This window comes from Vanacampus margaritifer, chromosome 14 (genome assembly GCF_051991255.1).
Source record: "Vanacampus margaritifer isolate UIUO_Vmar chromosome 14, RoL_Vmar_1.0, whole genome shotgun sequence".
In the NCBI taxonomy this organism is placed as follows: Eukaryota; Metazoa; Chordata; class Actinopteri; order Syngnathiformes; family Syngnathidae; genus Vanacampus; species Vanacampus margaritifer.
The window spans coordinates 277916-301493 of NC_135445.1; the positions used below are offsets into that span (position 1 = coordinate 277916).

General features: G+C 53.2%; 3 protein-coding genes across 7 annotated transcripts; 2 read left to right on the top strand and 1 right to left on the bottom strand.

The window, feature by feature from the left end:
• Positions 1-138: 138 nt before the first annotated feature.
• Positions 139-16049, bottom strand: apc (APC regulator of WNT signaling pathway). Of its 3 annotated transcripts, none has more exons than XM_077585673.1 (17): positions 15840-16049; positions 11918-12076; positions 10409-10496; positions 9768-9936; positions 9572-9680; positions 9328-9441; positions 9200-9262; positions 9068-9124; positions 8537-8623; positions 8287-8464; positions 8004-8204; positions 7331-7426; positions 7073-7212; positions 6485-6562; positions 6303-6419; positions 5751-5965; positions 139-5061 (listed from the first exon to the last, which is right to left on the bottom strand). In XM_077585673.1, the coding sequence occupies exons 2-17, from the start codon at positions 12053-12055 to the stop codon at positions 429-431; spliced, it is 6483 nt and encodes a 2160-aa protein (XP_077441799.1). In that variant the 5' UTR covers positions 12056-12076; positions 15840-16049; the 3' UTR covers positions 139-428. The 3 variants fall into 3 exon arrangements, with proteins under 3 accessions (XP_077441799.1, XP_077441800.1, XP_077441801.1); XM_077585674.1 differs by lacking the exon at positions 15840-16049 and adding an exon at positions 13529-15720; XM_077585675.1 differs by lacking the exon at positions 11918-12076.
• Positions 16050-16372: 323 nt separating this feature from the next.
• On the top strand, positions 16373-20547 carry fktn (fukutin). 3 transcript variants are annotated; one of them, XM_077542850.1, is made up of 10 exons: positions 16374-16618; positions 17576-17635; positions 18446-18646; positions 18710-18856; positions 18985-19115; positions 19198-19330; positions 19402-19531; positions 19889-20022; positions 20086-20235; positions 20304-20547. In XM_077542850.1, the coding sequence occupies exons 1-10, from the start codon at positions 16517-16519 to the stop codon at positions 20316-20318; spliced, it is 1203 nt and encodes a 400-aa protein (XP_077398976.1). In that variant the 5' UTR covers positions 16374-16516; the 3' UTR covers positions 20319-20547. The 3 variants fall into 3 exon arrangements, with proteins under 3 accessions (XP_077398974.1, XP_077398976.1, XP_077398975.1); XM_077542849.1 differs by having other exon boundaries at positions 20111-20235; XM_077542848.1 differs by having other exon boundaries at positions 16373-16618; positions 18446-18856; positions 20111-20235.
• Positions 20548-21058: 511 nt separating this feature from the next.
• atp6v1g1 (ATPase H+ transporting V1 subunit G1) lies at positions 21059-23362 on the top strand. The gene is made up of 3 exons (XM_077543073.1): positions 21059-21237; positions 22108-22208; positions 22931-23362. The coding sequence occupies exons 1-3, from the start codon at positions 21156-21158 to the stop codon at positions 23102-23104; spliced, it is 357 nt and encodes a 118-aa protein (XP_077399199.1). The 5' UTR covers positions 21059-21155; the 3' UTR covers positions 23105-23362.
• The last annotated feature ends 216 nt before the right edge of the window (positions 23363-23578 follow it).

Here is a 23578-nt window from a genome sequence, read left to right on the forward strand (position 1 = left end):
TGTTTTTTAGATTTCTGATGGACATTTTCAGGGCTTGCTATTTAAAGCCCACCCAAACCAAAAGATGTAGCCCCGCCCCTTTTGTGGAGGGAGTGCGAGCGGAGCAGTTAGCACTCCGAGGATGCAGGAAAAAAGGTGTTGAGAGCTAAAAGGTTGACTTTTATTCTTGCATTATGTTGGCAAAAACATTTAAATTAATAAGTTAGGCGTTACAGTGTTTGTCAGTGAAAACATCAACAACGTCCACACGACGGCGTCTTCTTCTTCTTCTTCTTCTTCTTCGGGAGGGGCGGGGCCATGCGGGAAGACCGGCTAAGCGCTACACATTGTTAGTGGTAGAAAAACACGGACGCCAGCCTGACTGAGGGCTAAGTCTGGCCAATAAGGAGAGCGGGATAGCTAGGGGCGGGGCTTCAATAAAGTGGCTTTCATACGGATGTGACGATGTAGGATCCGCGTTCGCCGCCGCCGCTTCCTCCTCCTTCGCCGCCCTTGGGCTCCCTCTTTTTGGTGACCGGTGTGGGGATGAGCGAGGGCCGCGTGGGCGTGGTGGATGTGGCGGCGGAGGTGGCAGGAGGCGCAGCGGGCTCGGGGTTGCCCTTCCTGGGACTGGGCGTGTAGTTGAAGGGGCTGACCCTCGCCGCCACGGCGCCGCTACGCTGCTGAAGGCGTTGCGGCGGCGGCGCAGGCTTGTCGTCCAGGCTGTCGCAGCTGCGGCGCAGGTTGAGGTTGGAGGACGAGGACGAGGCGGAGGAGGGGATTTTGGAGGGGGCGGAGATGACAGGCGGCGCGTTGGGCGAGCGTGCGGAGCACGAGGACGCCGAGCGCGGGTTGTTGACGGGGCAATCCTCCAGACGCACCCACACTTCCTCCGAGTTGACGGCTTGGCCCGCACCGTTGAAGGCTTCTCCCACACCGGCGCTTTTGGCCCGCCGCCACGTTCCCTTGGAGCGGACGGCGGCGGCGGCCTCCTCCTCGCTTCGGCCCTTCTCGCTAGACTCGGACGAGGCCGAGAGGACGGAGGAGGAGCTTCCGGTTCTCTTCCAGGTGCCGACGCGAGGCAACGAGCTGGAATGTTTGCTCTCGCGCTTCCAGGTTCCCGTGCGACTCAAGCGCGAGGCGGCGGCGTCTTGAGGACGCGACGGACTCTCCGACTGCGAACGAACGGCATCCGCTCTGCGAGACGTCGCTGCGGGTCCACCGGCGCCGTCCCGGAGGCAGGTCGCGGCGGTGGACTCTTCCAGCTTCCTCTTGAGCGTTGGACTGGGCGCCTCTTTGATGAAAGTGGACTGCCGGACGAGCGCGGGTTTCTCCGGTTCCACCTTCTCCTTCTTCGGGACGTTGGCCGAGCCCCTCGCCGTTGCCGTCGCCGCCACGCCGGGCTTGGCAGCTGTTTTCTGGGCGGCCGGCGACGCCGTCCGCGGCAGCTGCGAGTGTCTCCCTCCTCTATGAGAGGAACGCGAGGGTGTGGAATCCCGAGACGAGTCGCCGCTTCCCGGCGCTTTGGCCGAGACGGCCGCTCTGGGTTTGCTCCTCCCCCTGGCCGCAAGTTCGGTCCTGGGCTTGCCGGTGATCAGACTCCGGTAGACCTTCTTCCCACCCCTCACCGACTTTAGCTCCTCCTCCTCCTCCTTCTTCTTTTTGTCATCCACTGACGGTTTGACCACCCTGGCGCCTCGTTTTGACTCCGCCCCCTCCTCGGGCGCATTGCTGGCAGCGGGCGTCGGCAGGTGGAACGGCGAACCCACAGATTTGAGGGACAGCACCGAGTCGGAGTCCGACGAACCTTGGCGGGACAGCGACGAGGCGGCGGCGGCGGCATTGAGGCTGCTGACGATGGAGTTGGCGCCTTCTTGAATGGCCTTCCAGTCGAAGGACTCCGAGTCGGGGGAGGCGGGGCTCCGCGGCGCCTTTGTAGGCTCCTCCTCAGCCAGAATGTCGTCCTCCTCTTTGGGCGCTGGAAGCGCCGCGGTGGCGGCGGCGCTCTTTTTCTTCTTCTTGGGCATGGCGGAGCTGATGCACTCCTGCAGGAGGTCGTCTTCCGAGTCGATGCTGAGCGAGCTGAGCGAGGAGTTCCTGGAGAAGCAGACGGGCGTGTCCTCCACGTGGAAGGCTTTGGGTGCGTACGCGCACGGCCGCGTTTTGGCGTGAGCCGGCGCGGGAGCGAGCGGCGAGGGCTCGGCCACCGCCGCCGCCACCGCCGCCGCCACCGCCGCCGCCACCGCCTGGTCTGGCTGCCGAGGGGCGGCAAACTCGTTGTTGTTGTTCTCCTGGTCGATGTCGCTGAGCGAGCTGAGCGACGAGTTCCTGGAGAAGCAGACGGGCGTGTCCTCGATGGCGAACTTCTGCTTCTCGTCCAAGGCCAGCGGGTTGGCGCCACTTTTGCTTTGAGGGAAGACGGCCGCCGCTTTCTTGTCCTGCTCGCGCCGCTTGCCGCTGTCGTCGTCCCGTTTCCTGTCCTCGTCCCACTTGCGGTCTTCGTCCTTGTCGTCGTCGTCAAAGTCGAGCGAGCTGAGCGAGTCGTTGCGCGAGAAGCAGCACGGCGTGCCCTCGATGGGCGTGTAGTGATGCGGCGAATCGAAGGCGAAGCCCGGCTTTATTTTGGCTGAAGCCGCACGCTGGGTGGGCTTCACCGGCGACGTTGGCTTCAGCGGCGCGGTGGACGCGGGACGTCCGGCGGCCTTCTTGTGCTGCTGGGGGTTGAAGAGGGGCGGGGCCTGAGGAGGAGGGAGTTGGGCCAGCTCGCCATTGGAGGCGCCTCGAACGGGCTTCCTGGGTTTGGCTTTGGGCATGGCGGCGCTGATGCACTCGGCCAGGATGTCGTCGCCGTTCTCGCCCTCTGGGGGTCCGGTGCGGCGTGCCTGCGAGGAGGCGAGCACGGCGGGCGGCGCCGCGAGGGGCGGGCCGGCGTTGGCCTCCTCGTTGGGCGGAGAGTCGATGGTGAGGTCGCTGAGGGACGTGCCGGTGGAAAAGTTGAGCGGCGTTCCCTCCACACAGTAGACCCGCGGAACCTCCTCGGCCGGCGGCGGCGGCGGCGGCGGCTCCTTCCTTTGCGGGGGGAGGAGCTTATAGACGGGAAGCTGGGTGGCCTTTCCTTGCGCTTGCTGCTTCTTTGGTTTCCGTAACGACTTGGGCATGGCCATGATGATGCACGCCTCCAAGATCTGCGTGTCGTCGTCATCGTCCGACTCTTGCAGGTCCTGCCGAGACGCCGCTTCCTCCTTGCGCGGCCCCTCGCCGCCGCCGCCGCCGTCCCGCGCCATGTCGGCCGCGATGAAGGGCTCGTCCAGACTGAGTGCGCTGAGACTGGAGGCGTAGGAGAAGCCGTGCGGCGTGCTCTCGGTGGCAAAGTGCAGCAGGACGTCGGCGCCGGTCTCCTCCGCCTCCTTCTCGGGGGGCTTCTCCTCCTCACCTTTGGCGGGCGGGGGCGGCGGCGGCAGGGCCTGCGGCGGCGGCGTCTTGGCGCGGCTCGGGGGCATGGTTTGCCCGGGGCTGTCGGGCAGGTCGCTGGGGCTGACCACGCCGCTGGGCATGCCGCTGCAGGGCTCGCTGGAGCGCACCGAGCTGGCGATGGAGGAAGTGGAGAAGCTGTCCAGCGAGCTGACCGACGTGCAGCGGCTGAACATGAGCGGCGTCTCCTGAGCGTACGGCGGCTCCGGCGGGCTCTTGGGGGTGCGGGCGCCCGACGGCGCCTGATGGTGGTGGGCGTGAGCGTGGTGGTGGGTGCGCCGTCCCCGGGCGGCGGGCGCGGCGGTGCTGGCCGTCTGACTCTCCACTTCTTTGTGCTGCTGCCGCCGCCGCTGCTGCTGCTCGTCCCCGCCCCCTCGCCTCTTCCTCTCCGCCACGTCGGCGTCCTCCTCCTCTTCCTCCGGTGACAGCGAGGAGAGCGAGCTTCCCCCGGAGAAGCAGATGGGCGTGTCTTCCACGCAGTACGTCTGCGTGGATTCCTGGTGACCTTTGGGCGGCAGGTGGGGCGGGCGCGGCTTACCGGCAGAGGCGGCGGGCGGTTGGGAGAGGGCGCCATCCGCGGTTTGAGAGAGAGGCTTGCGCGAAACGTCGCCGTATTTCAAGCTGTAGTCGATCGGCTGCTCGGGCGCGGCGTCTCCTCCGTAGTCGGACGCCGCCTTGGCCACGTAGCGGGAGGGCGGCGCCGGCGGCACTCGAGCGTTAGCGGCGACGTCGCTCCTCAAACCCCCGGCCCGCTCGTCATCGTCGTCGGTCTCGGTCCTGCCGCGGTGACTCGGACTCTGCCGGCCAGAATTCAGCTGCTCGTCAGAGTACTTGAGGCTGTAGTTGATGGGCGTGTCCACCTCGGCGCCGTCGTCATCCGCCATGTGGTTGACGCTGCGAATCTTGTGCGCAAGGTCCGCCGGGTACTTCCTGTAGCCGCAGCATCTGTTGGCGGCGCTGTCATCCGAGGAGTAAAGTGGTTCCGCCGACGGCTTGGTTTTGCCACGGTTGCCGTAGCCGTCGGCGCTGGTGACGCTGTTGAGGCTGTCGCTGGACGCGCGCACGCTGCCGGCGAAGACGGGCCGCGCGTAGGGCGCGTCGTCGGCGCTTCGCTTGGAGCCGTCGGCGTTTTTGGGACTGGACAGAACCGGCGTGTTGGCGTAGGAGCGCGCGGCGTTGGCCGTTCCGCCGGCGTTGCAGCCCCGCCCCTTCCTGTGTGCCGCCTTGGGGCTGATGTTGTCGATGTTGTCGAAGGTCTCGGACAGCTGCTGAGCGTCCAGCTCCTTGAACAGCGCCTTCTGCTTGCGGGCGTGCAGCGAGGGCGCCCCGGCGCCCGGCGAGACCACGTTGGCGTCCTTGTAGCGAGCCGGCCGGTTGGCCATCAGGTTGCGCAGGGCGGCGGCGCTGCCCATGGCGATCATCTTGTGGCGGGAATGGATGAGGTTCCGCAGCATTCCCACCGCGCCCAGCTCCCACAAGGCCTCCTGGTCCTTGGCGTCGCGTGCCGAAAGGTTCCAGAGGGTTCCGCAGGCGTTGGACACGATGGTCAGGCTGTGCGACTTGAGGTGCTGCAGCAGCGTTGGCAGGCAGCCGTGATCCCGCAGGATGTGCCTGCAAGCAGCACAACGGGACGTTCACAATCGTGACGTTCGCACTCGGGACGTTCGCACTCGGGACGTTCGCAAGCGGGACGTTCGCAAGCGAGACGTTCGCAATCGGGACGTTCGCAATCGGGACGTTCGCATTCGGGACGTTCAAGCGCATGCGGCGCAACGTGTGCAAAACGGAGACATTTGGAATCTTAGACGGCTTGAAAGATCTCAACATGTTAACATTCGGGCTGGCTTTAAAACAATCAATATCAAAGCGATTTTCCTTTTCCTCCCCCGAGAGCTTCATAAAACCATGGCGAGATTATTTGAATATTTCTTGTTCCCATCAATTCATAAGAAAAGAGAATTCTGAAGGCCATCTTGTGCTTTCTTGACATTTACTTTTGAATTTAAAAAAGTCTTTTTGAAAGCCCTGACTTATTTACTGACTTATGATGGAAAATTTTTTTTATCTCATCCTTGCTGATGTCCATGTTTGTGTTGCACTTTTAAGTGATTAGAACACTTTGCTTTCGTAGTACTTTTGCACCGGCGGACGGACGGGATTTCAATCATTTCATCTGAACAAACGGCCAGGAAAGCGTTGAACCCGCGAATGTGCGTGCGTGCGTCGCCGCCAATATCAGCAGGCGGCTTTCGGAGGCCGCCGGCAATGATGAGGTCGGCCCGCCAGCGCCGCCGGCTCACCTGTAGGCCTCGTTGGTGGCGATGAGGCTGGAGACGTTCCTCAGGATGCCGCCGCCGCTCTCGATGATGGCCAAGGTGTTGGTGTGGCTGCGGTGCGTCAGCGCCCCCACCAGGAAGGCCAGCGCGCCGTCCACCGAGCAGATGTCGGCCTTGTTCTCCGTGCAGTGCGCCGACAGGTTCCACAGCGCGCTCAGGACCGACTTGAGCGTGGACTCCTGCCCCGGCACATTCACAACATGGGCCCTTTGCAACCACAAAGACAAACAAGCCTCCAAAAACGCGACCAAGCCCCACCCACCACCGCTCTCCTCATTCTTGCCTCCTTCGTGCGCTCGCTGCAGGTGAAGAAAGTTCATTGAAGGCAATTGACTTCAAATTGGCTCGTTTACGCAAGAGTTCATTACGGGTGACGGGCCGTATTGAAAGCTCAATGTTTTTTTGAAACCGCAGTCCAAGTATGGTGTGATCGTCAAGTATCGCTAATCGGTATCGGCGCGACAGAGTGTTGTGAAGCCGCAGCAATTGCTGCTGCCGTTGCGGCAGGCGACTGACCTTCTGCACGTCCAGGGCGCAGCCCATGAGCGCCCGCACGCTGCCCACCTCCCGCAGGGTCTTCTTGCTGTTGACGTCGGCTCGCCACGACAAGTTCCTCAGCACGCTGGCGATCACCTGCCGGGCGACGCACACGTGGGCTCGACGCGGCTCGTTACGCGCGGGCAAGACGGAGGACGCACCTGTTGCAGGTCTTCGCTCTCCGACTTGAGCTGCGTGACCATGGCGCGCATGCAGCCCTTCATGGAGCACAGCGTGGCCTGGTGGCACAACAACAAGTGGGCGGGCTCCATTATCGTCCTGTTTATGAATCTAAAGGCTGATCACGCTTGTGAATGTAGCAACATTGCGGCTTTTCATCAGGATTTCTTTACTTGACGTAAACACATTTCCAACATATTCAGACCATTTTTTTACTACAAAGATCTTTTGGAACCGTTTACGAACCTTCACCAAAACCACAAATGAAGCTACATTCGCATGTCACTATACTTTTTATTTATTTATATATATATATATAAAACAAAAAGGAAATTATGTTGACATTTTGGACAACTTTATTCATAGTACTTCGTTTTTAAATTGGCTTAACATATGCTAATGAGCCCTGCAATTTTTCTTGAATAATTCTGAAACAAATCTGTTCATTCTTTCTTTTACTGCAAACGAATATCGGCTTGAAAGATCCGTTATCGTTGACGACCACTAATCGTCATCCGCCTTGAAAAAAGCGTATCAGTGCAGGAGTGCTCATGAACGCGGCACGGAACCTTGTTGGCCACGTCCCCGAAGGTCAGGTTGGTGAGCGCCATGCCGGCGTAGCGCCGCAGCGTGACGCTGTAGTGGTCGCCGCTCAGGCCCAGCATCTCGCAGTCCACCTGCAGCAGCTCCGCCACCGCCTGCAGACCACCTGAGCGCCGCGGCAGGCACACAGTTAGCATCGATAGCGCATCAAACCCATCTTATTTGGCAAACAGCGACAAAGAATCATGGATGCACGATGAGATTTCTTTTTCTGGTCAGCTCACCGAGCTCGTTCATGGCGTGGCGATGTTCCTCGTCGAAGGAAAGTTTCATGAGGACGCAGACGGCGGGGCAGATCTGGTGGTCGACGGGCGAGGGCACTGAACACATGCAAAGACAGATGAGACCAGGCGGCGCCCCCTCTGGCGGGGTCAGGTATGGCGACGCGCGCTGATCTGAATATACCGGGCGGCCATCTTGCTCCTCCCATCTCGCCAGAAGATTACTGTACAAACTTTCCGGTATACGTGCAGACGAGACATACGCAGCTCGTAAGCAGTTCGTATCGGGCCGGTGGGCGTGTTTGGTCACTATCTGTTAACGAGTCCAAATAAATAAATACATCCTAATAAGAATAAGCGGACAGTACGAAGACCCCCTTTTCCTTTCATCGCTCAGTTCCTTAAGCCCCAATATTACATTTGGCAGAGAAATCCTTTCTTCTAATTTGTTAATAAAAAATATGCACGTTTTGTCCTGTAAACATCATTAAGTGTATCATTTCTACATGTATTTAAGGCAAGTTGTAAAATGATTGTTTAACAAATTGAAATCATGATAAATCCTGCTGTTTCTACGAAGTTCTGTCTGAAATCTCTCGTATGGCGAGAAAGGTTTGTTGGGAGGAGCAATATGGCGGCCTGGCGGCTTCAAAAGTCTTGGCACGGGTTCACTCACTGGGGTTGTCCTCTTGCTCGGCGCCCCTCTCGTGGTTCTCCTGCCAGCTCCAGCAGGCCTCGCAGTAGTGGCGCACCTGCTCCAGCAGGTGGAGCACCCGGATCTCCCGCCGCCCCCGTTTGTCGTCGGGCTGACTGTGCACGATGTTGTGCAGCGCGGCCGAGGCGCGGGCGCGGGCCTCCTTGCTGCCACGGGAGTTACCTAGGCAACAGAAGCGGGACGTGAGGAGAGGAACGGCGAGCGACGGCGACGGCGGCGGCGAGGAGCCCCTGGCCGCGGCTACCTAGCAACAGCGAGTCCTTGTCGTTGCCGTGCAGCAGCTGGATGAGCAGCGGCAGGCAGCCCGACTGGCGCATGGCGATGCACGAGTCCTGCGAGCTGGACATGGCGAGCAGCGTGCGGGACATGTCGTCCTTGTCGTGCGTCCCCAGCATGGACAGAAGGCTGTACACCATCTCCACCTGTAGGGGAAGCGCGGCGTCACCGTCGGCTCAACTGCCGCCAGCCGGCGCTGTTACCGGGCAGGAGCTCACCTTGGTTCCGAGGTGGCTGGTGATTCGTCGAGGCACGGAGTAGGCCGTCTCATTGGCCGGCTCCTGGTCCAATCGAGGGCCGGCGTTCTGACGGAACACGGGAACACGTCAACGGCAAATTGATGGCTTTCTTCTTTGCGCGTTTAATTGCCAATTGACAAAAGTCAAATCCAAAATCGAAACAAAAAATTGTTGAAGCGATATTCTTGGCCGTTTGAAAGCATTTGGGCCGATCTGTCAAGACCCGCGAAATAGCGCGTCCTGTCACAGCTAACGCAAACAAAAGATTGTCATCAGAATTTAAAAAAAGGTTCCTTAGTATATTCGTAGCAATACGACACGGGTTGCTTTCAACAAAAAGTGTTTGACACTTTTTTTTTTGCCATTCACTGCACGAAGTGCGTCAGCTTTTCTCACGATGGCAACACGCGTTGAAACGCTTCCTCTTGTTGGCAGTGGCCCAGATTTCATTTCAATTATTGGAAAGTAGAAAGAAGGCCTTCTAGAAGGATTGCGGGAGTCCGGACTGACCTGCGACACGCCCGGGGCAGCGCCGCTGCCCTCATTGGGACCCTGAGGAGCTTCTGACTGCACACAACAGCACAAAAAGGAGGTCAACACGTTCGCACCGTCCTCCAGACACACAAAAAAATTAAAGTCTACCTGCAGTCGAGCTCCCAGCTTGACGATGTCCTTCTCGATCTGGTGAATGCGAGCCGTGCGAGCCTGCAAAGGTGCACACGTTTAGAACCCGCGCACGCAAAAGGAGAGCGGGCGGGCGAGCGACGGACCTCGGCGCGCTTCTCCATCTCCTGGCGCGAGCCCAGCTGCTCCTCCATGGCGGCGTGGATCTGGCGAGCCTCGAACTCCAGCTGACGACGACTCATGTCCGTCTGCAGCGTGAACTGGAAAAAGAACAAACAGCCGCCGACGTGACGAATGCGCGGCATTGACACACTTTGGTCCACTTTGGTCCAATTCCGTCCAATTCCGTCCAATTCCACGTGACAAAAGCTTTGAAAGGGCGGCGCTTACGTTTTCACTTAGAGGCAGGCTGTCGATCCTCTTGGTCAGATTGAGAAGTTGAGCGTAGTACCAGCCTTTCTCCTTCTCCTCCTTCTCCAGCTCAGCCAATAGGAGACTTCTGTCAGCGGCCGCAGCCAATCACAGAGCGCACGGGTTCAAGTGCGCCCACGCCAGCCGGCAGAGGACTTGAGGGCGCGCCACCGACCTTTCCTTCTCCAGCTGGTCCAGGCAGCGCTCGTGGCCGTCTCGAGACGGCGCTCTCCGTGTCGCCGACGCGCCGGAACCTGCGCCGGATGAAGCCGAGCTTGATGACGAGGAGGGCGGCGCCGGAGGCCTGGGCCTGGCTTGAAATGCGGACGGGTCCAGGCTCATCTCTGAGAGTTGACCACAGAAAAAAAAAAAAAAAGGAAAATCATTTGTATGGGAAGCAAAGATGGAGAATTTGTAAACATTGTGAGGGATGAATTCAAAGGCAGCACATTCAACAAACACGTTGTGGAGGTTTTCCATTTGCATCAATGATCATCTGACCAATCATCTTTCCCCGAAAGAATGCAAATGCAGGAATATTGATTACAAACTATTTACTGCCATAATGGCCAGAAAGAATGCAAATGCCATAAATGGGGTTCGGCGCCCTCCTCGGAACTAAAAGTTCAAAACGGAGGACGAGAGACATTTTCTGTTGGGAGGCTGAAACGGCCAATTTGGATTTGTGGACTTCTCTCAACGATGACTCAATGATCAAAACTGTTGCCGGGTGAGCAATTCAAAGTATTTGGGATTGTATTGAAATATTTCAAAGTTGAGAGAAAATGTGCAACGTTTTGCGTGTGCGCTGTTGACCTTTGAGCCTGACGATGAGCTCCAGCTGAGAGCCAGACGCCTCCTCGGAGTCTTCTTCTATGGTGCCCTGAAGCTGCTTCAGCACTTCCTGTTTAGGGGAGGAGAAAAAACACTTCCCGTTTGAGAGTGGGCTGGGCGTGGCCTCAACAATAAACGTCAGCGTGGTTTCGCTTTAGCGGCACTTGGAAAGGCGTGTGACGTTCTGACTGAATGTGGACGTCAAACGTCAAAGTGGTTTGAAATGCCTCAATAGATCCAGCCTGAAAAATACGAAATCAAGTGCCATCGGTCCACCAGGGGGCGCCAGACTGACATGTGTTGACACAGTTGAAGGAACAAAAGAACACATAGAAAAGTCTGTGTGGCTGGCTGGCTCCAACATCAGCTGACCACGTACAACAACGAGCGCAGGCTGACCGCCGACGACAACAACAACAACAACAAAGTCAAGAACGGCAAGTCAACAATTGGCAAACGCGTGCGTGCGCCACAACAAAACGATGGCAGAAGGCAAACTCACCACAATCAAGCCACAGCGTTCGATCAGCGTCATGATGCGAGCAGCCGCGGCAACGACAAACATGCGCGCACAGGCCACGGACGCCGCACGTCAAGGCGGCGCCGCCCAGCCGACAGGAAACAGGACGTGGAGATTGTGTGTGTGCGCGTGTTCGGGCAGGAAGCAGGAAAAAGCAGCAGGAAGTACGAGAAGAAAGGAAGGTGTGCAGCAAAAACAGGAAATCAAAGTCAAGCGGAATGTGCAAGTGGCCCGCCCGCCCGCCGGCGTTCGTGCATTCACAATCGCCACATCGGAAGCAAGTTCAGCCCATTCAGGACGTCTTCAGTCCGTTTGGCGTGAAAACGTTGCATATTTCTGCTGCGTCTGCACAGCAACCCGTTGCTGATTCCGCTGGCGCGATTGCAACACGTTGCCGGCAAACGCGCTCTTTTTTTGACTTGTGTTTTTCTTTTTCATAAAGTGTTCGTTTGCTTTGGACATTTCAGACTCATTTGCAAATCACAAAATGGTACTTATGGCTTATCATCAAAGACTTTCAAAAGAGCTGCAATGATTATCGGCACACTATCGATGACCAAACCAATCAATAATCATCGTTGGCAGAGAGCAAATGGCTCAAATGGTTTCAATTGGAGTCGACGTGTTGCAAAGTCGTCCGTGAAAGCCCAACGATTATCTTCATGTTGGAAGAAAAGGTCTTCTTTTCATTTGGGAACGTTTTGCTTCGTTTGTGACGGAATCCTAATTCAGCCATTTGCATTTCATACACGGTCGACTCAAAGTTCATTCATGTCCCAAATGTTCACGTTCAATGGCTGCAGGTTCAAGACCATGATTCGAAACTTGAAGTATTTTTTTTGTTTGCCTTGTACTCACTTTTTTGTTGCTTCTAACATTTGGACTTTGCTGTCCTGATTTTTTGTCTCTCTTGGTAAACGTTGACATTCTTACTCCATACTCGGCCCGCACGCACGCACGCACGCACGCACCTTCATGTTGGACGCCTCCGTCTCCAGTTTGGTGAGATGGTTGGAGTTGTCCTGCAGCTCCTGTCGCAGGTTGGAGTTCTCCATCTTCAACACCTCCACCTGCCTCAGCAGCTGGTCGTACGACGCCCCCGCCGACATCTTGTCCGGCAGACCTCTGACCTGACGCCACCAAACGCACGCGATGACATCATCATCAAGTCGAACAACATGTCATGGGGAACTAAAAGAGGTCGTCCGCGCCATCAACGGCTCGTTGTGACCTCTTACGCGGATCAATCAATTCCGCCGGCATGCAATGACGACCTTCGGGGGAAAAAAATGCTTGCAGACTGATCCTTTATACACAAATAAAAAATAAAAGTACATACGCAGCTCGGGGGCGGATGGCTTGCAAGAGCAAAAAAGAAAAAGAAGAAAACTTGACAATCAAAGATGGACGTTGGCTCAGCCTGGATTCATTTTGCTCACACGACATCAGCGCAAATCCTCACAGCTCGCCACACACAAATTCGCTCTTTTCATCGACTGACAATCAAGACATTTTCTTTGATTGTTGATTTCTTTTTCCTTTTTTTGTAGAGGACGGAAGCAAATGTCTGTTTTCATGGGAAATGTAAATTGGTGGCGCATCTTTGGTGTCTTTTGGAGACTTTGGAGTTCAGCACACACAAAAATGTTTTTCCTAGAAGTCGATTTTTGCTATTTGCAGGATTTTTTTTGGGCAAAATAGCAAATTGAAGATGAAATTGGAAGGAAAATTCCATACTTGGATACACAACAAGTCTTTCTTTGAAAGTATGTCTTTAAAAAAACAACAACACACAGTATCGGTCGCTGATACCAATACCTTGGAATAATCCCGGGTATGGACCCACTACCGATACCTGGTGTGGATACTCGCCCATCCCTCATCTAAAGTGATCTTTGCTAGCCAATTGTTTTAGTGGCCTTCTGCCGTTTCCATTCATTGGAATGGGGACCACCCATTTGAGATACGAGTGCTTTGAGTTACGAGCAAGGCCATGGAACGCACTCAACTTGTATCTCAGGGCACGACTGTACAAAGACAACAAATGATTGATGTGAAATATGAATGTAAATTGCGTGAAGCTATTTGAGTGGGCCAAACGCACGCACGCGCGCTTCGACGTCAACGTGGCGCCGTTCAATGTCGTATTGATTTCGACTGATGATTGCAAACACACACACATCACAAGAGGCAAGGAACGAACATCCTCCATCTCCTCCCTGTCGCGGTCGGCCATTTTCTCTTCTTCCATCCAGCACCCCACCCCCTCCCCCGCCCCCACCGGCGGGTAGGCCTGGCCCACCCCACCCTTCTGGTCCCCTCGGCGGTGGCTTAGTGAGGCTCGCACAACGCCGACCGAGAGGAGAAGCCGAGCCGAGCGGAGACAATGACAGGAGCTACCCAACCCCCCTGTCCGCCCCCCCCCCCCACCGCCAACCCGCGCTCCCTCGCTATCCGCCCCCCGCCTCCCTTCGCCCCCTCCCCACTAGCACTTCTGGCTTCCTCCCGACGAGCTCGCCCGAGAACAAAGCGGCGAGGAGCGTCCGGCGAAAGGCGAAGAAAGAAAGAAAATGGCAGCTCACCCCATCGCTGTTGCCTCCATCAGCTCCTCCGCCGCGTCTGACACCAGCGTCAGCTGGGCAAAGCGCCGGCCAATGGGAAGCCACGCTCACTGGGAGGAGGGAGGGAGGGGGGGAGGGGGGGTGCTACGAGCTGCCTGCACTTCTCCTGACATGCTTTGCCTGAGCTGCAACCAGCGCGCTGTGTGTGTGTGTGTGCGCGTGTGTGTGTGTGTGTGTGTGTGTGTGTGTGTGTGCAAATGGATTACAGTGCTATAGGCAGCAGAAAAGGCAAAGAGCTAACCCGCCATTGGGGAAAAAAAAAAAAAAGATTCACAAAATGTAACAAATATAAATAAACGGTATCGTTGACGTCCATTAGATTAGTACTGAGATTTTATCTGTGATTTGTATCTCGTCTTCGTATTCTCTCGTCATGTTGCAAATTGCCATTTTTGCCCGGCGGGCGCTCGCTCCGTTAACGACGCTTCCCGTCCAATGTGCGGCTCATCCGAGTGACGCGTACACGCAGACGAGCATCGTGACATCATAGCAGGTGCGCGCTTGCTTTCCCAGAGGTCTTCCTTTTCATTTGAACCCTTGCCAAAGATCCAGGCGTGGACCTCACGCCATTTGTCTTGCCGCTGGTCAAAAGCACGGCCATGAATCTTGCGTTTCTTTTGTTGCGTGCTCGAATGCTAGCACGCGGGTCAACGCAGCGGCCGTTGGTGCGTGGCGCTACAAAGTTGGGCTCGCGCCAGGATTTCAGGCCGTCCTCATCGCCACGGACGCAAATGGACGGTCGAAAATCATCACCCGGACTTGATAATAAGATCATGAAAATACGGCGCCAGAAGTCGCTCCAATTTGCCTCATCGGGCCAGCGCTGAAAATTTGGGGAAATGCAGCACACGCCGTCTTTCCATTTGGACCGCGACGCCACCTGGAACGTTTCACTACGATGAGTCGGGTCAAGTGGATTTCTATGACACGGGTTCACCACACAAAAAGGATTCCTTTGAAAACGAGCGGGTCCGTACCGCACACGACACAGAACCGTGACGCTAGCTCGCCAAAGTGACCACTTAAGAGCGCTCTTTACTTTGTGACTGCACTGAGTGGATTTGTTGTCTTTATCCAAGACAGGATATTCAAAACGAAAGCAATTTGAATGCGCCGATTAGCCAGTCGACAGCAAAAAATTGCTAGCGTGACTTTGAGTTGGAGCGCAAAATAAAGTGAAATGTACATAATAATTGTGTGATATTGTATTGAGTCATAATCTATTCATCTGTTGATTCTTTTGGTGATGAATCAGATCAAAAAAAAACGTCTTGATTTCTAGTCTTGGATTGAAAAAGCACAAGAATTCAAAGCGACAATGCAGAAAAGCTACAAACTCATTTCGATTGGAGTAGAGGTTTCATCTGTTATTGCAACATGTCACAAAAAAAAGGCCAAAATATTGAAAACTGTTTTCCAAAATAAAAGCAACTATTTGCAAATGTCTGCCACAAACGATGACCAATCAGTCGGCTTTCATGGACGACTACAGAAATCAGGGAATAAGTACTGTTGAGCACGTGGCTTGATTTGCACACTTTTACGTTAAATGAGGCCACTAAACGAGCATTCGGCAATTATCGACTTGGATTACGGATTCATTTAATCAACGTTTACTTGATGACTCTCTGTTGTACAGCATCAGGATGGTATTGTATTGTGTGTGATATTGTGCAATGTTGTATCTTATGTTGTGTCCTATCTGATCTTGTTGTGTTTAGTCGCTGCATGTTGTTATGTTGTATGGAGCGCTGGTGCATTGCAGCATGTTTATGTTGTGGCCATGATGTTAAAGCTGCCATATTAACACTCACTGCAGAACAAAAATATACAAGCTGAGGCAAACCAATGCTGACGTCATGATGACCATTCCCATCAGCTTTTCGAACGAAACCCAAGTGAAGGATTTAACATGAAGATGAGACTTTTAATGTGCGACTTGGCTTTAAAAAAAATACAATAAAATAGACAAACTAACACTACGACCACAGCAGCTTGGCTTTCTAGCAATTGGTAAAAGTTTACACACCGCCAACGTCTTGTTGTGAAGCGAGTCATAACAAGAGGAGCATCAGAAGCAGATGGCAGACAGGCTGCTAACTACTGCTAACGATGAGCAGCAAGTGGAACGCGGGAGTGTAAAAACACACTTTTAGTTTCTTAACGTGCGAGTCGCAAGAAGAGTGCGGCAATGTTTGTTTCATCGCAACGGCTTAGCACGCAGCTACGCTATTGCTAAAATCAACTAAGCTAAGAGCGTGACGCTTCTTACCTTGTGTGTTCCCGAAAAGCATCAAATTGTTGTTCGCGCGCGACACATCGACGACAACATCAGCGACAGGAGGCCAAAATGTTGACGGAAAGCGGCCGAAGCGGAGGCGACATGTCACGTCGGCGTTCAAATGCTGCGCTCGTCCAACTTTTCCACCAACTTTTCGCTCTCGGCCCGGAGGCGGCCCGCCATCTTGTTTCTGAGCGCGTGCGTGTGGGACAGCGCGCGCGCACACACACACATGCGTTTTAAAGTCAGGGTTAACCTTAACCCTTCGTACTCATTTTAAAAATACTATTTGTAATTACTTAGCAGTTATTTTGTCAAATAAAAACATGTGTAACTGTGAGCAGCTTGCTAATATTCTTTTATTTGATTATTTACAAATCAACAAATCGCTGAACACATTACTTATCGAAATGAATTCATAAAAATTAATGCATTTAATTAAACAATTTTCGAAACAGAACAGAACAGAACTCCGTTGATTATTGTAACTAAACAGCTACAGAAGAAGGGGGGGAGCGGAAGCGGAAGTGACCGTTTCTTGATGACAGCGAAGGGGTGCACAAGATGGCGGCCGGCTGAATCTCAGGGCCCCAATTGTCGACTTCTTCCCGTGCTCGCAGCCGAAGCCGAAGCCGAGCTGGTGTCCGGCCGACGGACATGAGGCGCTAATGCCTCGCGTGAACCGGACGACGCTGCTGTGGCTGCTGGTGGCAAGCAGCTTTGCCTTTCTGCTCTTTCAGCTCCGTTACTACCGGAACTACGTCAGCGAGGTCAGACGGTGGAAGTTATGACGTCCAAAAAAATGTTGGGGGGAAAAAATGACATCTAAATTGTTTTCCTATTCTGTCAATAAAAAAAAGTGACCTCCATTTTTTTTAACTTTACTTTAGAATTTCGTAATTGTCAGAGAAAGAAATAAGAAAGAAAATAATACATAAAAGAAAAGAGAAAATAATATAAAATAAAATTGTACGGGATTTTGAATGACATCATTTGTGGGGTACATAAACTATAATATTGTCAAGAATTAAGATTTGTAATCGTTTATGCGTTACTATGCTCTTATCAGTACTAGGGATTTATTTTAAAATGTGTCGCACTATATATTTAATTCAACTAAAAAGTCCTTTGAAAACTCCCGAATCAGTCGGAAATTATGAGTGATTGTGGATAAACGGTTTGGAAGATGGATGGTTTCACCCAAAACAGATTGACAAACAAGGAAAGGGAACATGTCCTACCTGATGCGTGTTTTGAATCGTTTTTTGGTTTCGTTTTTTTTGTAGCGGCAGCAAGAAATATTTTTGAAAGCGTTTTAAAATTTTGCTGATGTTGCTATTTTAAAATGCTGCGGCTTCCGGTCTCCTTGAAACACTCGTATCCGGAGATGTTTTGTTTAGATCATGTTTTATCACACGGGATAGTTTTGTAACGTCACGTGACAGCGCAAACTTGGCCTCCAGCTTTATCTTCTTCTCAAAAGCCGATCCAAAGTGATGCAACGACGCCATCTACTGGCATCTGTCAGTCATTACAGTTAATTAGAAGCTTCAATTTGACTGGCAAGCTGAGCGAAACCCGCCTTCATGCCCATTTGGTGACAACATGCGTGGCGAATTTGTCTCTAGCTATCCGTATGTGAAAGGGCGACAAAAGTGAGACGCGAGCGTGGACGGTCCACGGGCAGGCAAAGGCAGCCATGTTGTGACAAGTCATGTCTTCTCCAGGCTGGCCCGCACATCCTGAGGCGCACGCCGGGTCACGTGACTGCCAGCGACCTCCAATGGGTGAGTAGAGATGTCGACGAGAGACGCTCTCAAACAAAACAGTCAACAATAACCCCCCCGTTGTTGGAGGGTCCCGGCAACAAGTGGAACCCGGCACGTTGAAATAACCCGAATTCAGGATGACCTCTGCATGTTTAGAACAGCATTTCTTTTCAAAGTCTTTGAAATAATACAAACACAAGTCAACACGTAATATAATTGCAAGAGACACAAATATTTTACAGTCTGCCAATCCCGCCGTGTGTTAAGAGAAAATCAAATCTTTTTTCTCTTCATATCAAAAACTTAGCATGTGCATCATTAATCATGGCCAAAGATGCCATTTGTAAAATCAAGCTACAAAAAAGCAAGATTGAAGAGAATTTGACATTCAATCATTTCAAGCAAAAAGTTGGCTGAGCTACAAAACTTCCTGTTTTCATTCCTTCAAATTCTGCGTCCAAATAAATAGTGTGCTGCCATCTAGTGGTCGACAGTATAATTTCAACAACTGTTAGAAACAGTACACACACAAAATCTGCAAAAAAAGCAGAACCAAGAGGCGACCGTTTTGCCGTACGGCTTCCAAAGAACGAGGAAATCGGCGCAGTGCGGCACGAGGGCGGGGCTAAGCAAGGGAGTAGCGCCAAGATATTTGGAAGTAGATGGTCATAAGTTGTCAAAGTGTTGGTGACCAAAACGCCACATTTGTGAGAAAGTTCCGCGAGCTACGAAACCTTGTTGTTTTGGTCACGTGGTGCGTGCGTGCGTGCGTGCGTGCGTGTGTGCGTGCGTGCGTGCGTGCGTGCGTGCGTGCGTGCGTGTGCTCAGCAAAGCGTGAAGACCTTCCTGCGATTGTCGCGGCGTTTCGGCCTGCCGCTGTTCCTGGCTGAGCCCGCCGCGCTGGAGCTTCTGACGCGGGACGCCTTGCTGGAGCGCTCGCGCTGGCGGCGCCAGGCTGACTGCAGCTTCCTGTGCGGCGGCCGAGCGGTGGCGTCCTTCGGCCTGCTGGCCAACGCGTGGACCTACGACGTGAGTCACTGCCGCCGTGGTCTCCCCCCACCAAAGCCCCGCCCCATTTGTACCTCTCGGCAGGCTGCCTTCCTGTTGGCCGCTGAGGAGAAAGGCTTCCAGCTGCTGGAGGTGCGAGGGGAAGACCCCCGATTGGCCAGCTTGGACCTCCTGTCGGGTGAGGACATCCCACTGCATCTCCTGCTCCGCCTCCATGGCAATGTCATCCAGGTGGGCGGGACAAACGTTGGCGGGGAATGAGCACCACATTGCAACGCTTAATTGATTGTCCATTTTTTACCTCTCGCTTTTGAAACTATCAAAGTTTTGCAGCCTAAGTTTTGTTGTCTTGGTTCGAGGTGGTTTTCCTGTACGAGCGTAGCGGCGACTACTTGTGGCACGGTCCGCTGCGCCTCAAAGGCAACGCGGACCGCAGCTTTGCGCCCTTCTCGCAGATGGACTTCGGACGCCACGCGGGCGCCTACGGCAGGTGATGTCACCGCCACCACGGCGGCGGCGCTGCATTGAGCTGGCGTGACGCCATTGACGTCTCTCTGCTGCGCCCCCTTCAGGCCGCCGCTGGTACTGACGGTCGTGGACGGCCTGGACGTCGCCGTCCCTCGGAACATCTCCGGCTTCCTGGATCAGCATCGGCGCGCTCGCTTCCTGGAGTGCCGATACCAGGACGCGCGACGCTTCCTGCGGGTCTGACCTTTGAACTCTTCATTCGGTCACGTGACGCTGACAGTGACGCACGCGTGTTTGTGTGTGCGCAGCTCTACCCTGACGACTCGTCTCCCGAGGCGCTGGATTTTCGCAACAAGGCCAAGTCTTTGCTTCAGCTGGCCGCCAAAACGCTGGCCCGTTTGAAGGTCCCCTTCTGGATCAGCAGCGGAACCTGCTTGGGTAGCAAAACCGCTTGAACGCAACATCGCCGGACCGCTCGTATCCTCGTTCTTTTCATATTCGCTTGGGGGCTAATACTTTTGCAAGGCACTGTACTTGATCATTTTTTAGTTTGAGTTCTGCCAGTCATATGTTCTTGCAGCGGTAGGTGGGCGGAGCTTTCGTCAAGGTTAATTGGTGACGTAGCACCAAACTGTCATGCGATTGGACGCTAGCAGGCTAGTCCCATGTAGCATTTTAGCAACAACAAAAAGCATTTGAGCGGGCTACAACAAGTCGCCTTCTGGCTTCTAGGCTAACATGCTAACAGTTGCGTTCTGCACAACTGGCTAACGTTGCAGCTGTGGCCCCCCGCAGGCTGGTTCAGGCAGTGCGGCTTCATCACGTACAGCCGCGACGTGGACATCGGGATTTTCGTCCGCGACTTCCGCCCGGAGATCATCGAGGCCTTCCTGGATGTCGGACTGTCACTCAAACACAAGTTTGGCAAGGTAACCATTTTGTCACCTTTAAATTGCATTCACTTGAGGACTTTTATTTTGAAATGTCTCCAGTGTGATGTTTTATTTTGGCGGCCAGTTGGAGGACAGTCTGGAATTGTCCTTTATGAGGGACGGGGTCAAGCTGGACATCTTCTTCTTCTACCAGGACGGCGACCTGACCTGGAACGGCGGCACGCAGGCCAAGAGCGGCAGGAAGTTCAAGTAGGTGGACAGCGGCCATGTTTGCGAGGGTCACGTTGGTGACGGCGTCCGTTCTTCTGGCGGCGCAGGTACGTTTTTCCTAGATTCTCGTTGTGCTGGGCCGAGCTGGCGGAGGTCCGAGTGGGAGTCCCGTGCGAGACGCTGGACTATGTGACGGCCAATTACGGCGCGGCGTGGAGCGTCCCGCAGAGGACGTGGGACTGGAAGTCGTCACCCAGCAATGTCCAAGACAACGGGGTGTGGCCTCTGGCACAGTGGGAGGAGCTTATTCAAGTGTATTGACACTCAATAAATTGAAACAGACAAAAACGATTTTGGCTCTTTTTTTTTGCCATGCAATCATGTTTTGTTTTTAATGTTGCAACTAACAATTTGTTAAATAATTGATTAATCTGTCGATTATTTTTCGAAGAATCTGATTTTTTTTTAAAGGAGCATTTTTTAAATGTCCACTTTATTCAAGAAAATGACATTTACCTGAAAATACACAAACTTAAGATGATTATGAATGAGTGACGGGTGTTCTCTCCCATACGTGTCTGAAAATCGGCAAAAATGTTCATAATAATGTTAATCAAGTAAAAAGTGATGTTTGCAGTTGTTTTATTTTGATGAAACCAAAGATAATCAGTCTGCTTTCATTGAGGAGGATAGAAATCAGAATATTAAGACTATTTCAAGTTAAGAATGATATATATCTTTATAACTTTTCTTTTGCGTGGCTGCTCCGTAGCCGACGTCAAGTGCCTTCTCTTGGGGGCGTGGCTACCCCTTGTCATCGTCTCGTGACCGGTCACGTGACAGGCATCGTGACGCGTGTCAGCTGACTGCGTTTGGCCAATGACGTGGGCGCTGTAGAGGACGTCGCTTGAGCTTCCCGGGGTCGTCGTCGTCGTCGTTGTCGTTTCGTCTTTTCCACGATGGCGAGTCAGTCGCAGGGCATCCAGCAGCTGCTGCAGGCCGAGAAGAGAGCCGCCGAGAAGGTGGCCGAAGCCCGCAAACGTGAGTGGAGCCCTCGCGGCCTAGCCCAAACCTCAGGCCGAACCCAAACCCAAGCCTGATCCCATCCGCAAGCCCGCCCCGGCGGAGGCCGCGGCGCTTGCATTCGTCAGGAACTCGTCTTTCGCTTTCTTCCATTGTCGTTAATTGTCTTTCACTTGTCTCGTCATCAGTCGTTGTGCTGACCTGATTCGGTTCCGGTGCGATCGAATCGCTCTTGAACGTGACGAGAAACGACAGCACCGAGACGGAAGCTCATTTGGCGTCGCTAATTTAACAACGAATTGCGATAGCCGACCTACTCGTCAAAATCAAGTTGAGAACGCTCCGAAAAAGCAAAACAATTGCTTCGGTCACGTGCGCCTGCTTCCCCTCTGAGCTTCTGCGCCGTGACGTCACGTGACGCCATGACGCTAACCTAGTGACTCCCCGGGACAGAATTTCATTGAATTCATTGAGTTGCAGTCAAGTAAGAGTCAAAAGTAGTCCTTCAAAGTACTCCTCGAGTAACTGGTCAGAAACTCAAGTTTTGTTTTTGTAATCAGTGCATGAACGTCTGCTATACGTGATTATATCCACACTTATTATTATACTAGGGTTGTTCGATAACACTTTTTTCAGTCAAATAAAAGTACTGCATCTTCCAAACAAAAGTACTCAACTAAAAGTAAAAAGTATGTTACATTGAAGTCAATTGATCCCAAAATGAATGTAGTAAATGTAGCGCCTAGCAAACTCCCCAATTGCCATTCAAACAACCAAGTTGACTTTTTCATAACATTTGACGGTCGATCGTGACGATGACACAGAAATGACGTCAAAATGGGCAAGTTGACTCACTTGGGGTTGTTGTTAACGATGATGTCGTTCCAGGTAAAAACCGCCGTCTGAAGCAAGCCAAAGAAGAAGCTCAAGCTGAGATTGAGCAGTACCGGCTGCAGCGAGACAAAGAGTTTAAGACCAAAGAGGCGGCGGTGAGGATGCGTCCACTTTCATGGTTGCAATTTGCCTCATTCGACACATTTTCCTTTCTTCTTGAAACGCGACACTTTTTTTGCCGTCTGTGCCGGCATGAAGGTGCCAACCAACTATGGAGGAGCTTCATATGGCGCTTTGCCGCCATCTTGTGGTATCAGTAGGCAACTGCGGTAAAGTGGACCCCTGCATACTTGCGGTTCCACAACTCGTGCAAATGATGAGCACATTCTGAAATATTTCCTATTTATTATTATCTTAGTCAACTGAAATGTAAATTTTTTTGCATCAAATCTTGGGTAAGAGCCAAATTGAAGATTGTCATCTAAGACAGAGGTCCCCAACCCTGGTCCTCAGGGACCGCTAACCAGGTGGACATCGTTATCAGCCTTCTCCAGAGATTGCTGATTAGCTGATGATATGAATCACCTGTGTTGGCCGTGGGAGGCATGGAAAACAGGCTGGATACCGGGTCCCTGAGGACCAGGTTTGGGGACCCTCAAGTGGACAAATAGTACATTTTTGCAAAAAGTGATGGTTCTGGCCCACAGGCCGTATATTTGACACCCCTGGCTTAGAGGATACCATTTTTTTATTTTTTTTTTATTTTCAGCAGGCCTCCAACTGCTCCCAAAAATATGCCGGTCGCACCTGCCGTGACAATTTCTCTAGCCGAGCCGCGATCTTCACTTGTTGCTATCGTTTGTGTGCTTGTGCGCAGGCGCTGGGTTCCCACGGCAACAGCGCGGTGGAGGTGGACCGCGACACGGCCGAGCGCATGGGTCGCATCCAGGCCAGTTACCGTGGCAACCGCGACGTGGTGCTGGGCGACCTCCTGCGCCGCGTGTGCGACATCCAGCCCGAGTTTCACGCCAATTATCGCGTGGCCGGCTAACGCGGGATAGTGGCTAACTATTGCTAGCAGTTTGATGCTGTTTACAAATGTGGAAATGTTGTTCATTTTAGTCTGGAGTATTTCCTGATCATGTCCAATTAAGTTATTTGTTTGTTTTTGTGGCTACTCTCTCTTGATTGGCTGCTGATTGGAGGCTTTTATTGTGAAAGTAACGTCTTCCTCCACAGCTCAAAGTGATTTCCTGTATGTGTTTGTGGTGCTGATGTTAAGAAGTGTCAATAAATATGAAGCGGTTCACACTGTTTTTTTTTTTTCTTTTTCTTTTTTCATAATCAGGGCTTCACTATGTGTTGCCGCAACACAATCTAACCAGACACGCGTCATCTCTTCTTGCTCTTCTCAAGTTCACATCATACGTAGATTAAATAGACATTTCTTGTATCAACTCTAGCAAGCCATCTAAAAGTTTGTGTAAAAGCGACCACCGTCAATCCAAAAGCCGCAAATCCGTCG

What these genes read in the sequence shown, in the direction of transcription:
- apc (XM_077585673.1), bottom strand. Translation starts at nt 12,055, where the DNA reads ATGTCGGCGGGGGCGTCGTACGACCAGCTGCTGAGGCAGGTGGAGGTG. An exon ending in CGGAGGCGTCCAACATGAAG is followed by an intron (nt 10,497 to 11,917) that starts GTGCGTGCGTGC and finishes TCCCCTAAACAG; the next exon opens with GAAGTGCTGAAGCAGCTTCA. An exon ending in CCAGCCACCTCGGAACCAAG is followed by an intron (nt 8,465 to 8,536) that starts GTGAGCTCCTGC and finishes CTTCCCCTACAG; the next exon opens with GTGGAGATGGTGTACAGCCT.
- fktn (XM_077542848.1), top strand. Translation starts at nt 16,517, where the DNA reads ATGCCTCGCGTGAACCGGACGACGCTGCTGTGGCTGCTGGTGGCAAGC. An exon ending in TCCATGGCAATGTCATCCAG is followed by an intron (nt 18,857 to 18,984) that starts GTGGGCGGGACA and finishes TCTTGGTTCGAG; the next exon opens with GTGGTTTTCCTGTACGAGCG. An exon ending in TCAAACACAAGTTTGGCAAG is followed by an intron (nt 20,023 to 20,110) that starts GTAACCATTTTG and finishes TTTGGCGGCCAG; the next exon opens with TTGGAGGACAGTCTGGAATT.
- atp6v1g1 (XM_077543073.1), top strand. Translation starts at nt 21,156, where the DNA reads ATGGCGAGTCAGTCGCAGGGCATCCAGCAGCTGCTGCAGGCCGAGAAG. An exon ending in GGTGGCCGAAGCCCGCAAAC is followed by an intron (nt 21,238 to 22,107) that starts GTGAGTGGAGCC and finishes ATGTCGTTCCAG; the next exon opens with GTAAAAACCGCCGTCTGAAG. An exon ending in TTAAGACCAAAGAGGCGGCG is followed by an intron (nt 22,209 to 22,930) that starts GTGAGGATGCGT and finishes GCTTGTGCGCAG; the next exon opens with GCGCTGGGTTCCCACGGCAA.